This window comes from Xyrauchen texanus, chromosome 35 (assembly GCF_025860055.1).
Source record: "Xyrauchen texanus isolate HMW12.3.18 chromosome 35, RBS_HiC_50CHRs, whole genome shotgun sequence".
Classification (NCBI taxonomy): domain Eukaryota; kingdom Metazoa; phylum Chordata; class Actinopteri; order Cypriniformes; family Catostomidae; genus Xyrauchen; species Xyrauchen texanus.
In genome coordinates this window covers 22,202,059-22,219,556 of record NC_068310.1, presented here as the reverse complement: position 1 = coordinate 22,219,556, position 17,498 = coordinate 22,202,059, and the positions used below count along the sequence as shown (strand labels likewise).

The window sequence follows — 17,498 nt, the reverse complement described above, 5'->3', positions numbered from 1 at the left end:
TGCTGGCACACAGCTTGCCCCAGGGGCTGCACAGATATGTGTTCCCCCCAGTGAGCCTATTAGCTCAGACCCTGTGCAAGGTAGGGAGGATGAGGAGCAGGTCATCCTATTAGCACCCAACTGGCCCATCCTCATGCTCCTCATGATACCACCCCCCCCCCTCCTGTGTGTGTGTGTGTGTGGGGGGGGGTGGTATCTACTGTGCCCCTCCACCTTGAAGGTGTATGTATTCGCCATATCGGCACACCACAAAGCAGTAGACGGTAAGTCTTTAGGGAAGCATTACTTGATCATCAGGTTCCTCAGAGGCACGAGGAGGTTGAATCCTCCCAGATCGTGTCTCATCCCCTCATGGATGACTCTGTCTCCAAACAGAGGCTTGCCCACTAGATCACGGATGCCATCGAGTTGGCATATCAGGTCCAGGCCATGCCCGCCGCACTGGGAAATACGAACACACTCTACAAGGTCTGTGTGTTATCCTCGTGGGCATTGGCCAATGGCACCTCTCTAGCACGCATCTGGGCAACACCCAATACCTTTGCAAGATATTATCTCCAGGTTGAGAGGTTTCATCCCATGTTTTATCAGGTACAAACAGGTAAGTTTGGGAATATGGGACAGCTGGCCGGGTGTATCGCTTGCGTATAGCACTTTTCCCCTCCATGAGGTGAAGACGTGCGCTCCCTCTCCCATACGAGTTCAAGGACCGTGAACCCTGGATGTCCTTCTTCTCTAGGCCTCTGGCTCGTGAATTCATCAGAGGAATTAATAGTCGGACACAGTACATGTGCTAACATGCCCTGTACTGGGGAGGTGCTCCACAGGTTCTGGTTACCTCGGTAACCCCCTATGTTGTTTCTTCCACGGTACAGTCTCCCTATTGGTAGACCCACGTCTCCCTTGGGCAGAGCCCTCTCTGCCCCGATCTCTGTGTATGTAGAGCTCCTCCCCTTCGAGGCAGGACCTACCACCGCGCCCCTTCCATGTGTGACTGTGAGCCCATGTGACATATCTGCCACATGTTAACCTCCCCTTCAGACAGGATGTGGTCTCCGTGAGGTTTTCCCCCTGAAAGAATAGGAAATGAAAAGTCAACCTTCCCCGACACATATAATGAGTGTTAAATGGCACCAGCCGAATAACTAAATACTTTGTGAAGAGAAAACATAGAGAAAAAAGGCTTCCCGGAGATGTGGGGAACTATACAAATAGTCTGAGTGCATCTGCTTTTACGCACAGAAGGGGAACGTTTCAGTTACCTGTACATTCACCGAAGAAGTTCCACATAAGCCAGCCAATCAGATTGGAGTTTGCAATTATGGAAAACTCTTTCCATTTTTGTATGCAATTTGTATGTGCCAATTTAGGCCATCTGAGGCCAAGACTGATGTCTAAGATCTTTCTAAGACTTTTATTTTTTATTTTTATTTGTATGTGTCTATACAGATCTATCTCAGGTCCAGTGCATTAAGAGCTACCAGGCTCAGGAGCATGATGAGTTAACGCTGGAGAAGGCAGACATCCTTCAAGCTATAACAATTACTAGTGATGGTTAGTAGAAACATTGCCCTTCTTCTGGATATCCTCCATTTATCCCCAGTAAGAAGGGAAGTTGGAGGACTACAGAGCAGAGATAAGTAATTTTGTAATGTTTTCAATTCACAGGGTGGGTAGAGGGAATCCGTATGTCGGATGGAGAGAGGGGCTGGTTCCCCAAAACTTATGTGGAGGAGATCACAAGCCGCAGTGCTCGTTTGCGAAACCTCCGTGAGAACATTCGCATTAAGTGTGTCTCTCAAAAATTAGAGGGGGAAACAATTTAAGACACTGAAGTATGGTATGTTATTTTACTTAAACTTAATCTGCTTTACTAAAGAAGAGTAAATTTGTTAAATTGAGTCATTGCGCATTTCCAGGCATATTTAAAATGTCCCTGGCTTATATTATAGCTGTAATAAATTACTGTAAACATCTTTTCAAATTTATTGCAAATAGGAAAATAAAGCTATACATTGCATTTTTGAGTAACAATAATGGAGGACTTGAACTGCCACATAAAAGAAATCGAAGGAATCAATTAGTAATTTAATATTTTTGGAAAAATTAAATGTAAATAAATTCCTTTGCAAATTCACAAATAAATATGATTAAGTTAAAAGACTGAAAATGTTGTTTTATATATATATATATATATATATATATATATATATACATACAGTACTGTGCAAAAGGCACATAAGCTTATTCACAAAAGCATTCACACAAGCAGGTTATTTATATCTTCAACTTTAGTGTGTTTATAGGAAATATAAATGTTAGACTCTCAAACAGTACTTTTGCAAATAGAAAAGATTAGAATAGAAAAACAGGGAGCCCTGCAACAGATGGCATGGCCCCCACTAAGCCCCCCACTGAACATTGTGTCAGTCTGATATTACATAAAGAGACAGAAGCAATTGAGACAGCCCAAATAGATAGAAGAACTATGGTGAATTCTCCAAGAATCTTTGAACATCCTATCTGCCAACAACCAATAAAAACTGTGTCCAGGTGTACCTAGTAGAATTGGTGCTGTTTTAAAGGCATAGGTGGTCACACCGAATATTGATTTAGCTTTTTTATGTTTACTGGAGTTTGTATGACATTAAGTGATAAATGAAAACTATTTATGTCATTATTAAGACATCCTCACTATGCTACATTTTTCACAAGTGCCTAAAACTTTTGCACAGTACTGTATATATACAGTATATATATATATATATATATATATATATATATATATATATATATATATATATATATATATATATATATATATACACATATAAATATAAATATTTAATTTCTGCATTGTAAACACGTTTTACAAATTGCTTTTTCAGTTGCACCAACTAATAATTTTTTCATTAGTAATTTCATTTAGTTATTTATCAGCATTTCTTTCCCTTATTCTCTATTTCTTTTTTTTTATGCCTGTTCATTCTTTTCACGATTTTCAGTTCTCCTTTACATGCCAATGTGAAGAAAATTGTCATTGGATATTTGACCAAGTGGATGCAAACTGTAAAGTTTATTAAACACAAATCTCCTTTGAATTAAAATATTCAATATATTTCGAAAAAAATAGCGTTTAGCTTCAGAAGACATTGATTTAACCACTGGAGTCTTAGCATTACTTTTATGTTGACTTCTGTGATTTTTGGAGCTTTGGGTGAACTAATCCTTTGAAGATTTATTTCTTTCCAATTTGGCACACCTAGTCCTCCACAAACAAACAATTTTAGACTTAATTTGGTTAATAAGCAGTGGTAGCTCTTTAAATGAAATTGACTTTGTTTTCTTCCCACTACTTGCTTTGTGTTGTTACTGCATGCATGATATGGTGCTTCAACAGTCTACAGATGCATAATACTAAAAATCCAGCTGTCCCAGGCTCATCATCGTATGGATCTGTTAAAAAGTAACAATATCCATTTTAAATGGGTGAGTTTTAAGTAGTATATCAGCCATTGCGCAATCAAGTGTTTTTTAAGCATTTATCTTGTACATGGGGTCACAGAAACACTTTACTCTTGGAGTTAAATAAAGTGAGACATTTTCATGCTTTTGACATTAGTTGATTCACTGAAGCAGACACATAGTAAAGCTACATGCTTGCTTGTCTAGTGGCATGCTGAATCCAGATTTTGGACATTTCGAACGATGTTGCAGTTGCAACATAAATATTAGTTTATGCCACTAGTCTAAGAGAGTAATTTAATTAATAGTATCAGCATAATTATAGGAAGTATGCCAAACTTTCAAATTATTACCATTATTTATGTCAATTATACTTCTGTTTATTATTCTTTCTTTTTTCTTTTTTGTAATATAGATTTTTGGGGAATTTGTTTGTGGAATACTGATATTCTGAGCATGTCCTCTAAATCACATTTAAAATATAATCTTTTATGGTGACTATGTAAATAAAATAAATGCATATGTTCTAACTGAAAGTGTCTCAAGTGTCTGTTACAATTCGGCAACAATGGGTTGAAACTTCTGCTGAAATCTGTCTATGATTACTAAAATTCAAAACACTGCCAAAGATGGAAGTGTTGTTAAAATGGGCACGGTTGAACTTCATTTTGAAATGACCACAGAGTGGTGCCAAAAGTGAGTTGTTTTTATATTTTCAAATTATGTAATACAGTGAACAGGAATGTATATTTTATCAACCCTACAGCCAAACCCCAACTCTAAACCTAACCATCTGCGGAGTAAAATGTAATCTTAGAGGAAAATGCAACCTTTGTATCATGCTCAGCATTATGTAAATATGATTACTTGTTTCCATAGGACTAGAACCCGTGTCTCTGAGGCTGCGTGCATAATGCATTATCAGTTGCACCACAGAAAAAAGTAAATATATCTGAATTGATACAAAACTGTTTCATAGGATATGGTCCTCTTTGTAACTCGGCAGAATGGGGTTGATTTCAGGGCACCGGAACATTAGGTACCAACATGTTGATTTCCCATGTAATCATATCGTAAATGTAGTTCAAATAACAAAACTTCAGTTGAGTCAGATAAAATTAACCTTACTGTAACAAGGATTCCCAGCAATATATGCAGTTAGCTACAACAAAGCATGTCTCATAAAACGTTTTTTCATTCCAAGCTCCTCTACCATGCCCCTCATATCCCGTGGGGCAATAAAGCAGCCGGGTACAAGGTAAATAGAATAGTTTCTTTGTCACAGCTGTTCTATGAACCTTGAACACTTCTAAACTGCTGTAAATCACAAATTAAAAGGCTGTAGAATAGAAGCTGCCGTTAGAGACAGATAAGAGACAGACTGCTGAGGCCCAGGAATGCCTTACTAATTAAAGCAATCTATTACAGTACATCTCAGTGAAACATTTTGTATTCATTTATACAATGCTTTGTACTTATAAGTGGTTTGTTCCCTAATGCAAAAAAGATATATACTTAAATGGGGTAGACTGTACTAATTATTAAGTATACCAAAATTGCCTGCTCTGTTATCAGCTGTTGAAGATGTTATCAGCTGTAACCTGCAGAAGTCTTTTCCTTAGGAATCATATATACAGCTGTAAATGGTTCATACTGTATGTCAACAGTAGCATTTATTGGGCACAATCCATTCAATGTGTGATGTGAATTGTCATCAAAGTCAGTTCAGAAAGAGCCGATGGTCTGTCTGCAGTTTGCTGCGAGTTACACGCCACTTAAACGTTCCTGTTTTCCTCTGACGATCTGCATGCTGTTGGATCTTGACGGCGCACAACAGCGGCTTTCTCCTTCTCATTGCACGGCGTGCATTGTTGCCCCTGAGCGCTTCGACAGTGCAGACACGTACACACACACACTGTGTATTAAAAGAGTTTTTACTAAAAGAGTAATTTTCTCTAAAAGAGCAAACACAGCGGCGTTGAACGTCCTTTTAAGGATGCGTCTTTTTCAAGATGCCTTTCCGCCCCTGTGTCGTTCCTGGATGCGGTAGAGTGCTCTCTGCTTCAGACGGCCACAGGCGCTGTCTCATGTGTTTGGGCCGCGATCACACCGAGGCGGCGTTTGTGGATGGTTCATGTTCTCAATGCGAGAACATGACCATGACCACGTTGCGGTCGCGGCTCACTTTCAACAGAAAGCAAGCCACCCCAGCTGCACCCCGCATTGCTCCTTCTTCCCATGGGATTAAGGATGGTGCGGTTGGCGCTGGGGGCGATTTGGGGGCGGCAGCGGGTGCAGTTTCGCCAGGTAGCCCCCCGCGAACCTCCCGTTTCCCGACACGCTCGCTGGTCTCCGTCCACGCTCGCGGCGATAGCGGCTCGCCTCACGGCCCGGCTGTCTATCCTCCCGAGTCCGAAGCAGATGAGCTCGCCGCTGCATCGGAGAGTGCGGAGTCTGATGCCGAGGACTCCCCTGGACTGCCGCCTTCGGGCCAGCAGGCCCAGGCTGATGCTTACGCTCAGATGTCCGACATGCTTGCCCGGGCCGCCTTGAGCGTGGGGTTGGACTGGAACCCTCCATCCTCCCCACAGCCTTCTCGGTTGGATGATTGGTTCCTGGGGGCAGCGCACCGTTTGCGGCCTCGCATCCCCCTGGTCCCTTTCTTCCCGGAGGTGCATGATGAGCTGACGTCTACGTGGAGAGCCCCGTTCTCCGCTCGTCTAGGTGCCACCCGCTCCACTCTCTCCACCCTCGACGGCGGAGAGTGCCACGGGTACGACGCGATTCCCCAGGTTGATAGGGCAGTTGCGCACCATCTATGCCCCGGTAGCCCTACCTCCTGGCGGGGTCGCCCCGTACTCCCATCCAAGCCCTGTAGGACAACATCCTCGCTTAACGCGAAGGCCTACACTATGGCTGGACGCGCTGCCTCCGCCCTGCATGCGATGGCCCTCCTGCAAGTCCACCAGGCCAAAGCTCTCAGAAACATAGACGGGGTGGACCTGATCCTGATGTGCTGCAGGAACTGCGCTCAGCGACCGACCTCACCCTGAGAGCGACAAAGGCCACAGCGCAGGCACTCGGACAGACGATGGCCACCCTAGTGGTCCAGGAACGGCATCTTTGGCTCAACCTGGTCGAGATGCGTGAGGCTGACAAAAACCGCTTCCTGGACGCACCTGTCTCCCAGATTGGCCTTTTCGGTGACACCGTCGAGGACTTCGCCCAACAGTTCTCCGCGGTGAAGAAGCAGACGGAGGCCATTTCGCACATCATGCCCCGCCGCAGACCTGCCGCTACGGGCCCTGCCCCGTCTGCCCGCCGAGGGCGTCTGCCCGCCGAGGGCGTCCCCCTGCGAGGAAACCAGATCCTGCTCCGCCTCAACCCGGGCCCAGCTCTCAGCCCCAGCGTCGAGCACTCCGCAGGCGGCGCACGCCCCCTGTCTCACGAACCCCCTCCAGGACCCGGAAGGCTCCCAAGCGTTCCTGAGACAGCCGACCCAGAGCCGAAGACGTTAGCTCCGGAGGTGGTAAGACCGCTCCGTCCCCCGGTGGAGGGCCGGGAGGAGAATCCTTTGTTTTTTCATTTGCCACACCCCTGACGGGGCTGTGGTACCCACATTCTCAATAAAAGAGCTATTTCCTTTGCCTCTGGGTCACCTGGCCCGCAAATGCCATTTTCACGGCAATGTGCTTTCAGATTACAACAGTCCTGGTACACCGGACGCGGCGATCCCGCCTTCCGCCTGCCCACGACTGTCCCCGGCCGGCCGGTTCAGACGAGTCCAGAGGACGCCAACATCAGACCTCCTCCTCAGTCAAGAACCCGCCCCTGCCGGGCGCGCGAGCAAGGTAAGTGCTTTGAGTCTATTCTCAGCACCTCAGCCTCAGGCCGCAACGAAGCCGCCTGACGCTGCATTACCTGTTCCACCCGCTCGCGAGGCCCCGCCGGTACGTCCAAAATACTCGTCCCTTTGGTGCCCCTAGCGCAGAGCTGGGAAGCGTGGCTTTCGCTTCCCAACGCATCACGCTGGCTGCACCGGACCATTCGACTCGGTTACGCAATTCAGTTTGCCCGGCTCCCGCCCCCCTTCAGGGGCATCCGCTTTTCCGCAGTACACGGCGAGCACGCGAGTTCCCTGCGCACGGAAATCGCGACCATCTTAGCCAAGGGCGCGGTAGAGCCCGTCCCTCCAACCGAAATGAGGAAGGGTTTCTACAGCCCTTACTTCATTGTACCCAAGAAAGGCGGCGGCTTACGACCAATCCTGGACTTGTGAGTTTTCAATCAGGCCTTGTTAAAACTCCCGTTCAAAATGCTTATGCAGAGAAATATTCTGGCTGGCGTTCAGCGTCTAGATTGGTTCGCAGCGGTGGACCTGAAGGACTTCCACGTCTCAATTCTGCCACGACACCGACCTTTCCTACGGTTCGCGTTTGACGGCCAGGCGTTTCAGTACAAAGTCCTCCCCTTCGGCCTGTCTCTGTCCCCTCGCATCTTCACGAAAGTTGCAGAGGCGGCCCTTGCCCCGCTACGAGTAGCCGGCATCCGCATTCTCAACTACCTCGACGACTGGCTCATCCTAGCACACTCTCGAGAGTTACTATGCACACACAGAGACCAGGTGCTCCGGCACCTCAGCCGCTTGGGGCTTCAGGTCAACTGGGAAAAGAGCAAGCTCACTCCGGTTCAGAGCATCTCTTTTCTCGGGTTGGAGTTAGACTCAGTCTCAATGACAGCACGTCTCACGAGCGAGCGTGCTCAGTCGGTGCTGGACTGCCTCGCTTCCTTCAAGCCTGGCACAGTGGTCCCTCTAAAACTTTTCCAGAGGCTCCTGGGGCATATGGCGTCCTCCGCGGCGGTCGCGCCGCTGGGGTTGATGCATATGAGATCACTCCAGCACTGGCTCCAGACTCGAGTCCCGAGACAAGCATGGCACCGCGGCACGCATCGGGTAAGGATCACCCCCGCCTGCCTCAAAACACTCCGACCCCGGACAGACCTCTGCTTTTTACGGGCAGGAGTGCCCCTGCAGCAGGTGTCCCGACGTGTCCTGGTCACAACCGACGCCTCCCGGTCTGGGTGGGGTGCCGTGTGCAGCGGGCACGCAGCAGCAGGCCGTTGGAAAGGGGCCCCGCTGCGTTGGCACATCAATTGCCTGGAGTTGCTGACCGTCCTTCTTGCTCTCAGGAAGTTCCTCCCGTTAGTTCGGGACAAACATGTCCTCGTGAGATCGGACAGCACCACGGTGGTGGCGTACATAAATCGCCAAGGCGGCGTACGCTCCCGCCACATGTCACAACTCGCCCGCCGTCTCCTCCTATGGAGCCAGCAGCGACTCAAGACGCTGCGTGCCACTCACATCCCCGGCAAGCTCAACGTTCACGACAACGCCTGCCCGGCGGGGAGTGGAGGCTTCACCCCCAGTCGGTCCAGCTGATTTGGGAACGGTTTGGCAAGGCCCAGGTAGACCTGTTCGCTGCCCAGGAAACCTCCCACTGCCCGCTCTGGTACGCCCTAACAGAGGCTCCCCTCGGGACAGACGCGCTGGCACACAGCTGGCCCTCGGGGCTGCGCAAGTACGCATTTCCCCCAGTGAGCCTTCTTGCACCGGTGCTGTGCAAGGTCAGGGAGGACGAGGAGCAAGTCACATTGGTGGCCCCCTACTGGCCCACTCGGACTTGGTTCTCGGAACTCAGGCTCCTCGCGACAGCTCCTCCCTGGCGAATTCCCCTGAGAAAGGACCTCCTCTCTCAGGGACGGGGCACGCTCTGGCACCCGCGCCCAGACCTCTGGAACCTCCATGTCTGGTCCCTGGACGGGACGCGGAAGAGCTAGCCAGCTTACCGGCGACCGTTGTGAATACCATCAACCAAGCCAGAGCCCCCTCTACCAGGCACCTTTACGCCCTAAAGTGGCGCTTGTTCGCAGATTCCCGAGCCGAAGACCCGCAGAGATGCGCGATTAGGTCAGTGCTTCTGTTCCTACAGGAGAGGCTGGACAGGAGGCTGTCCCCGTCCACCCTCAAGGTGTATGTTGCCGCTATCGCCGCCCACCACGATCCTGTAGACGGCAAGTCTTTGGGTAAGCACGACCTGATCCTCAGGTTCCTGAGAGGCACCCGGAGGTTGAATCCCTCCCGGCCAGGCCTAGTTCCCTCCTGGGATCTCTCGGTAGTCTTGGCAGGACTCCAGAGACCTCCCTTCGAGCCGCTCGAATCAGTTGGACTCAGGGCCCTCTCTCTTAAGACGGCCCTGCTGATCGCGCTCGCCTCCATTAAGAGGGTCAGGGACCTGCAGGCGTTCTCTGTCAGCGACACTTGCCTGGAGTTCGGTCCGGCAGATACGTCTGTGATCCTAAGACCGCGACCGGGCTATGTGCCCAAGGTTCCTATCACACCATTCCGAGATCAAGTAGTGAACCTGCAAGCGCTGCCCCGGGAGGAGGCAGACCCAGCCCTTTCGTTGCTGTGTCCAGTGCGCGCCCTGCGCATTTACCTGGACCGCACACAGAGCACCAGACGCTCTGAGCAGCTCTTTGTCTGCTTTGGGGGACGGCAGAAAGGGAATGCCGTCTCCAAACAGAGGCTCGCCCACTGGGTTGTCGATGCCATCACACTGGCTTATCACACCCAGGCCGTGCCCCTACCCTTGCGGGTCCGAGCTCACTCAACAAGAGAATGAAAAAAAAAGAAAAAAAAAAGAAAGAAAAAAAAACAGAAAAAAAAAGAAAGGGTGTTGCGTCCTCGTGGGCACTGGCCAAGGCACCTCCCTAGCAGACATCTGTAGAGCCGCGGGTTGGGCAACACCCAACACCTTCGAGGTTTTACAACCTCCGCGTTGAGTCGGTTGCGTCTCGTGTTTTCTCAGGTCCGAGCCCGTAGAACTCGGTAACACGTAGACCGACCGGCCGGGTGGATCGCTTGCGCCCAGCGCCCTTTTCCTGACGTCAAGGTAAAGTAGTGCGCCTTCTTCCCAGGGCGCCCCACTCCGAGTCGGGACCCTGGTCGATTCCTCCCCAGCCCTCCGGGTCCGCGGTTCAGCGGAGGAACTCGCCGACCCAAGCCACTGCGGGTACCCTGGTGGCCACCCCGTACTGGTATAGGGGCTCCACAGGTAAAATAAGAAGGCCTTCTGTTCGGACTCCCCCTGTGTGTAATTCCAGGGTTCGGTCCCCTTACGAGCAGACCCCCGTGTCTCCCTTAGGCAGTTACAGCTGCCCCGGTCGCCGTGCTGTAGCAACTCCCCCTTTCGAGGCTGGATCTACCACCGCACCTTACTTTCCACACGAGCCCTAAGACGGCCGTGTGACGTGTCTACCACTTTTCCTCCCCAAGAAAAAGGGCAGGTGTGGTTTCCGCAGGGTCTGGGTAAGACCCCCTTCCCTATATGCGTGTAAGGGCCCCGGCCGTGATTGCTCTATGCGAGAAACTTAGAGAGAAAAGAGGCCCAGCCAGGCTGGCCTGTTCCCATGTTGGCAAACATCGCCTTGTTCCCCTCCCAGGGTAACTAGAAGGACTCCGATGTTCTTATGGGGCATTGGGGAAGGGTACGTGCAGCCAGGTACAGACGATGCGTGGCACTGGATGAAATCCCTGCCCGCCTCTGTATCGGCGGTCCACGTACAAGGTTCAGCGCATGGCAAGATTGGAATGGGTCCCCTAGTGTCGCTTCTCCGACACAACGTGGAGAGAGCGACAGAAGGGGAACGTTTGGTTACGTATGTAACCTCCGTTCCCCGAGGGAGGGAACGACACGTTGTGTCGGAGAAGCGACACTAGGGGTCTCTCTTGAGCGCCGATATTCACCTCTGATCTTACTGAAAAGGGCCAATGGGAGTTGGCAGTCAGTATTTGCATACCCCGTCCCCGGACATACGGGTATTTAAGCGGGGCAAATACGGGAGTTCATTCAGGATTTTTCTGAGGAGCCGGAAATGGTCTGGCCACAACAGTGGCTCGGTTCAGCGACATGGCGGAGGAAAGACACAACGTGTCGTTCCCTCCCTCGGGGAACGGAGGTTACATACGTAACCAAACGTTTAACAAAGCAGTATAATAGGCTATATTTATTTTTGGTGGACTGACAATGGAAAGGTGCTACCACAAATTAATGCTGTTCAGTCAGATGTGAGACATTCACTAGGACTGTCTTAGAGTGATTAAATGTTTAAATTTAAAGTATACTTGAAAGACAGAGAAAATAATTCATTTGAGAATTAACTTACCTTGGCCTTCCTGTGTGTCAATAACTGCCAGTGTTGATGTTGTATAAGATGTTTCAGATATTCAGGTGTTTGTATTACTGTATCTCCAGATGCCTCTTTCATATTTTACTACTAGTTTGATATGCATTTCAAATTTACTAACAGTTTACTACTGCTTACTCAACTTTTAATGTGTTCCCTAAAGTCCAACAACCCAAAAGCTGTAGTACCATGCAAAAGTGATGCTATTTTGTCTTTTCATGTTAAATCTTCTAACTTAATAAGCTCTAACGTGCCTGAAAATATAGACTCACTAACACAGCACCATATTTAACTGTAACACACCATGTAGTGTAAAGGGCTTCGCTCTGAATTCAATATGATGCTTATGATAGGCTACTGGTTATGATATTTTGTATACATTCTCTCCCTCTTCCCTATTTATAGACAAAACAGCTAAACCTTACACCACTGCCCTCTGCTGACTGTAACCTGCAACTACATCAAAAGCGTTCCAAATTAGGATGGCGCCAAAACCCAATTGGCTTTGTACTAACAAAGAACACCACAGCTAGTGAATTGATAACCCATTCTGCCTCTCTTCCACCCTTGAAAATAAGAACCAGTTCCATTGATGCAGATAGAGACAGACAGATCAGCTCAAAATTCATATTAAGCATCCTATCAACATGTAAATCTGATAAACAAACAAAAAAAAAATGAGCACAGCATGTTTGTTTATTTATACATTAGCCTATGTGAAATTTCAGTAAAATAGTGATTGACCGCTGGCTGGTCAAGCATAGTGAACAATTAGAGGTGGATATACAGGCAAGTAGTATATCTTGGTCAAAATGTAAACGTACCAGTCAGCCATTAACTTTACCTTTACCGTTTAATGACTGCCTTCTGCTGTCCCCAAGGAAGGGTTAAATCCATAAAAAAAAGGAAGGGGTGACAGAGAGCATGAAAAAACTACTGAGGAAAAAGATTAGCTGCCCCCTGGCTCTGCCTGAGCTTGGGTGTCTGTTTTTCCCATTGCTGATTATTCCAAATGACTCAATAAAAGTTAACTGTAAACTAGCTAACAATGTTTGATGTAATCTGAAATAGAGTATTTGAATAAATGATACAACTGTCTGCTGTCTGTCTGCTACAAAAGCTGTCCCTCCTCTTCCCCTCCACAGCTCATGGGGGTTCATGGTGATCCCGTTCAAGTCACACACATTCCTCGTCATTCCCAAACATTAACATTTATAAACCTGCCACTGACAAATAGAATTTAAACAAATGCCATCCAAATATTGGTGAATGGTGAATATCTGGAGTGGTGATGGTGTAGTGGTCTAAAGCACATAACTGGTAATCAGGTAATCAGAAGGTCGCTGGTTCGATCCCCACAGCCACCACCATTGTGTCCTTGAGCAAGGCACTTAACTCCAGGTTGCTCTAGGGGGACTGTAATAAGGGCTCTGTAAGTCGCTTTGGATAAAAGCTTCTGCCAAATGCATAAATGTAAATATTGTAACCAAAGCATCGTTTTTAAATAGGATGCTGTTGAAACAAGTGTAGTACACACTGGTGGCCAAAATTTTGGAATAATGTAAAGATTGTGCTCTTAAGGAAATAAAATGGTACTTTTATTCACCAAAGTAGCATTCAATTGATCACAAAGTATAGTCAGGACATTAATGATGTAAAAAAACAGCACCATCACTATTTAAAAAAAAAGAAGAAGCCATTTTTGACCAAATCTAGACAGTCACAGCAGCCATTACTCCAACACCTTATCCTTGATGAATCATGCTAAATTGCTAATTTACCATTATATCAAGCACAGTTGAAAGCTATTTGGTTTGTTAAATGAAGCTTAACATTGTCTTTGTGTTTGTTTTTGTGTTGCCACAGTATGCAATAGACTGGCATATCTTAAGGTCAATATTAGGACAAAAAGTACAAAATAGAAACAGCTTTCTCTAGCAACTCATCAGTCAATCATTGTTTTGAGGAATGAAGGCTATACAATGCTTGAAATTGTCAAAAAAATATCAAGATTTCATACAAAGGTGTACACTGCAGTCTTCAAAGACAAAGGACAACTAGCTCTAACAAAGACAGAAAGAGATGTGGAAGGCCAAATGTACAACTAAACAAGAGGATAAGTACATCAGCGTCACTAGTTTGAGAAATAGACACCTCACATGTCCTCAGCTGACAGCTTCATTGAATTCTACCCACTCAGAGAGAAGACTCAGGGCTGCAGGCCTTATGGGAAGAATTGCAAAGAATTGCCACTTTTGAAACAGAAAAAAAGAGAAAAGGTTAGGGTGGGCGAAACACAGACATTGGACAACAGATAATTGGAAAAGAGTGTTATGGATCTTAACCCCATTGAGTTTTTTTGGGATCATCTAAACTGTAAGGTGTATGTTAAGTGCCCAACAAGACAGCCACATCTATGGCAAGAGCTACAGAAAGTGTGGAGTGAAATGTCACCTGAGTATCTGGACAAACTGACCGCTAGAATGCAAAGGATCTGCAAAGCTGTCATTGATGGGTGAGGGGCGGCATTCATTCGACCGCGCCCTAAGCCCGTCTCAAACGAGAGGTTTCTGTCCTCCCTGAGCTCACCTTAGGACACCTGCGTTACCGTTTGACAGGTGTACCGCCCCAGCGGGCGCTTGACACCAGAACCGAGAGCTCGCCTTCCTGCCTCACCTCACCTATTATGCCTTACTAGGGTCATGTATATTGTGATATTTATTAGAAGAACCTAGAATGATTTCCAGCTGATATACTGTCAAAATGTGTGTTAGTTAGTTAGTGAGAGGTAAAAGAAAACCTGTTGAGGCCCTGGAATTCATTTCTAATAAAAGCAGTTTATTATTCTCAGTGATACATTTGGTACTCATTTTATACAGTGTTTTGTACTTATATGCTCATAAATACAAGTAGATATTTACAGAAATTGAGTAGACTGTTCTTAATATCTGTCTAACAGAATTACCTGTTCTGTTTCCTACTGTTGCTATTGAAAAACTCTCTGTACACCTCACAAGCTGTGCTGAGATTGTGAGAGTTACTTATGAGTTAAAATTGTCACTTCCAAAGAAATCAGACACAAAAGTAAAATGTTAATTTGACATCAAAGCATCCATTTGGAACAATGATTGGAGTATTAGTGATGTGATGTCATTTGTTGGAGAGACTCTGGTCAAATTCATTTTGATTCCCATCCTTCACATTCTTCCGATCTTCCTTAGCTTCTGCGCTTTTTTGGTATGAGAGGTGGAGGGGTGTGATGTGGCAATGAATCTGCTACTTTATCAGGCTTTGGTAGAGGAAAAACAAATGCATGTTAATCTGCTTAAGATGTTCTTTTCAGGCTGTATTTATATAGTGTAAACTTAGAAAGCCATTTTCCTTCTACTTCAATAACCATAGCTCTTCATAAAAGATAAAACTTTGCTAGAATGATTGCAGCCTTGCCTGTTGCAATTGGAAGATCCAGCTTTGATAATCCTCAGGGTAAATACAGGAGACCAGCAGAGGCTCCATCATTTCACCTTCACGAAAACACATTATTGCAGATCAAAATAAAGATTACAGATCAGAAAACACCTTGGAGTTGTTTCAAAGTGTTGTGAATTGAAATCTGTTGGAAACTCTTTTGGGATCAAGGGGCTCGCAACTTTCTAAGTCTGTGACAAGTAATCTTTTGACATTGTGCATTGTCATTTTTAAATGTAATGTCTCTTTAGCAGTTGCACAATATACAGACAGCAAGAGGAACATTGAGCCAGTCTGGGTATGTTTATCACATGGCTATTTTGTGAAGGTGAGTCATAAGTGTGTCTATGACTAGCACGAATCATTTGATTTCTAACTCACAGATGCAATGTATCCAAATTTGGTTTTCTAGGGTTTACGAATTACCATTATATCCCAAAGCCAGTAAACACTGGACAGTTGATGATAGATAAAAGACCCAAAAAGTGAGACATCATACAAGAGTAATGCTGTTTCCTGGGTTCTCATGAAGAGACATAACAGCACTCCAGCACAGATATGGGCATTAACAAAGTATAATCCATTAACACAGAAGTGATATCTGTGATGTAGAGATCCAAAATACTTCGAAAACAACACTGAAAAACAGCACTATATACTGTATTGACTCTGTCCTTGTACAAAGGCTTGTGTTCAGATTTGCAAGCCACTTCATCGTTAAAAGTTTCCATGAGTCTGTTTCTGTGGCAGCTGTATGTGGGCCTAAGCTGGACTGTGGGAAGCACTTTACTGTCTTCCAAACAATAGAAGCTTTTACACAGGATTCAGCAGTGATAGGCATATAAACATTTCTTTCACAAAAACTAATTCTTCAGCCACTGGGATTAGTGGAATGTTGTGTAGGGACACTGTGAATTTAGGCAGTAGTGGATTTACAAATGTAATTGCTCATGCTTTCAATCGTTTAATGTGGAAACTTCAATTTGAAAGGATTTGTTCATCCAAAAATGCAACCCCCATGCTTTTCCAATCCAGTAGCCTATTTTCCTTTTGCCATGAAATACAAAACAGTGATTTTAAATACCAAGTTCAAAAAGGTCATGAAAACAGTACATATGACTGTATGGAAAGGAGCTGCCTAAGATTTTCTTTTGTGGTTTATGGATAAAATAAAATAAAATTGGGTTGAATCGACATCGAGAAAATCGAGAAAATAATGACCAATTTAAATTTTTGGGTGAATTATGTCTATACTGTGCGATATTTATGCTCTAAAAATGAAGATTGCCATATATATGCTGTAAATTTGCATTAAGTTCATTATTTTATGTTTTTTGTCCAGGTGTGTTGTTGTGATAATACACTACAGCAGATGAAAGTGATACACTGGTTGAGAAAGAAACATACCTGTGAGTTCAAATTCCAGTCTGCCAGGTAGTGCAGATCTTTCCAAGGCTTTGATGCTCTTCAGTGGCAGTCGACCCTTTTGTAGAAAACCGTAATATAACTCCGCTAGTAATGTGATGATGCCATACAATGTATACGTAGTACTTTCTTTAATTTAATACTTTTGTTTAATGTCTTGAATTGTAGAATCATTATGATATTGAGGTGAAATGACAAAAGGTTATTCATGATCATTGTGTGAAGACATCACAAAATGCAATTGATGGGAACCTTGTTTTAAAGGAACAGCATGTAAAACTCCCTGTCATCACTTTCAGTGCATTCTTAGCAGCTGAGTTGACTTTTAGATAAAATAGAATTCACCCTTATTAACTGAGGTTGCCAAATACTTTTCTATGGCTCACTGTAGCAGACAGAGGAATACCTGTAGAGCTTATTCTTTGTCAGCAGGATCAGCTTACCTCATATTTCACTCGTACACGCTGACAGTCAACAGACAGAATGAGAAGGTCAAATGGAAAGAGCAAAAGCAAGCGTTCCTGATGTCCCTGCAAAACCCGGGCCTGTTGTTTGAAAGAAGTATGTTAAAAGTATATTCCGGGTTCAATACAAATTAAGCTCAATCGAAAGCATTTCTATAACCCCTCTTCTTTAAAAAAGCAAAAATCAAGGGCACAGTGAGGCACTTATAATGGAAGTGAAGGAGGCAATTGTTTGGAGGGTTTAAAGGCAGAATGGGAAGCTTAACATTAATTCTCATGTAAACATTGTGTATTCTTTAAGCTTTAACATTGTTTCAAATGGCTGTTTTTAATGGCTGTTTTAGGGTTTTAGGATTTACAAAGTTGTAAAATTGGATATAACTTTTAAAAGAAAAGGTTAGAAAGCAATTTTATCACACTAAAATCCTG

The 17,498-nt window shown here is 45.6% G+C and overlaps 2 protein-coding genes across 4 annotated transcripts in view; one reads left to right on the top strand and one right to left on the bottom strand.

The window, feature by feature from the left end:
- The window catches only part of LOC127628804 (rho guanine nucleotide exchange factor 19-like), a 40,901-nt gene extending 38,170 nt beyond the window's left edge, over window positions 1-2,731 (top strand). The window contains exons 15-16 of the mRNA XM_052105710.1: window positions 1,450-1,554; window positions 1,669-2,731. Of these exons, the coding sequence (XP_051961670.1) occupies window positions 1,450-1,554; window positions 1,669-1,826 (263 nt within the window). The 3' untranslated portion in view covers window positions 1,827-2,731. The remainder of the gene's footprint in view (window positions 1-1,449; window positions 1,555-1,668) is intronic.
- Window positions 2,732-13,329: 10,598 nt separating this feature from the next.
- LOC127629267 (rho guanine nucleotide exchange factor 6-like) overlaps window positions 13,330-17,498 on the bottom strand; it is a 54,296-nt gene continuing 50,127 nt past the window's right edge. For all 3 annotated transcript variants that reach the window (XM_052106422.1, XM_052106421.1, XM_052106420.1), the window contains 4 exons: window positions 17,049-17,150; window positions 16,588-16,663; window positions 15,160-15,236; window positions 13,330-15,001 (listed from right to left, as the gene is read on the bottom strand). In XM_052106422.1, the coding sequence (XP_051962382.1) occupies window positions 14,930-15,001; window positions 15,160-15,236; window positions 16,588-16,663; window positions 17,049-17,150 (327 nt within the window). In that variant the 3' untranslated portion in view covers window positions 13,330-14,929. The remainder of the gene's footprint in view (window positions 15,002-15,159; window positions 15,237-16,587; window positions 16,664-17,048; window positions 17,151-17,498) is intronic.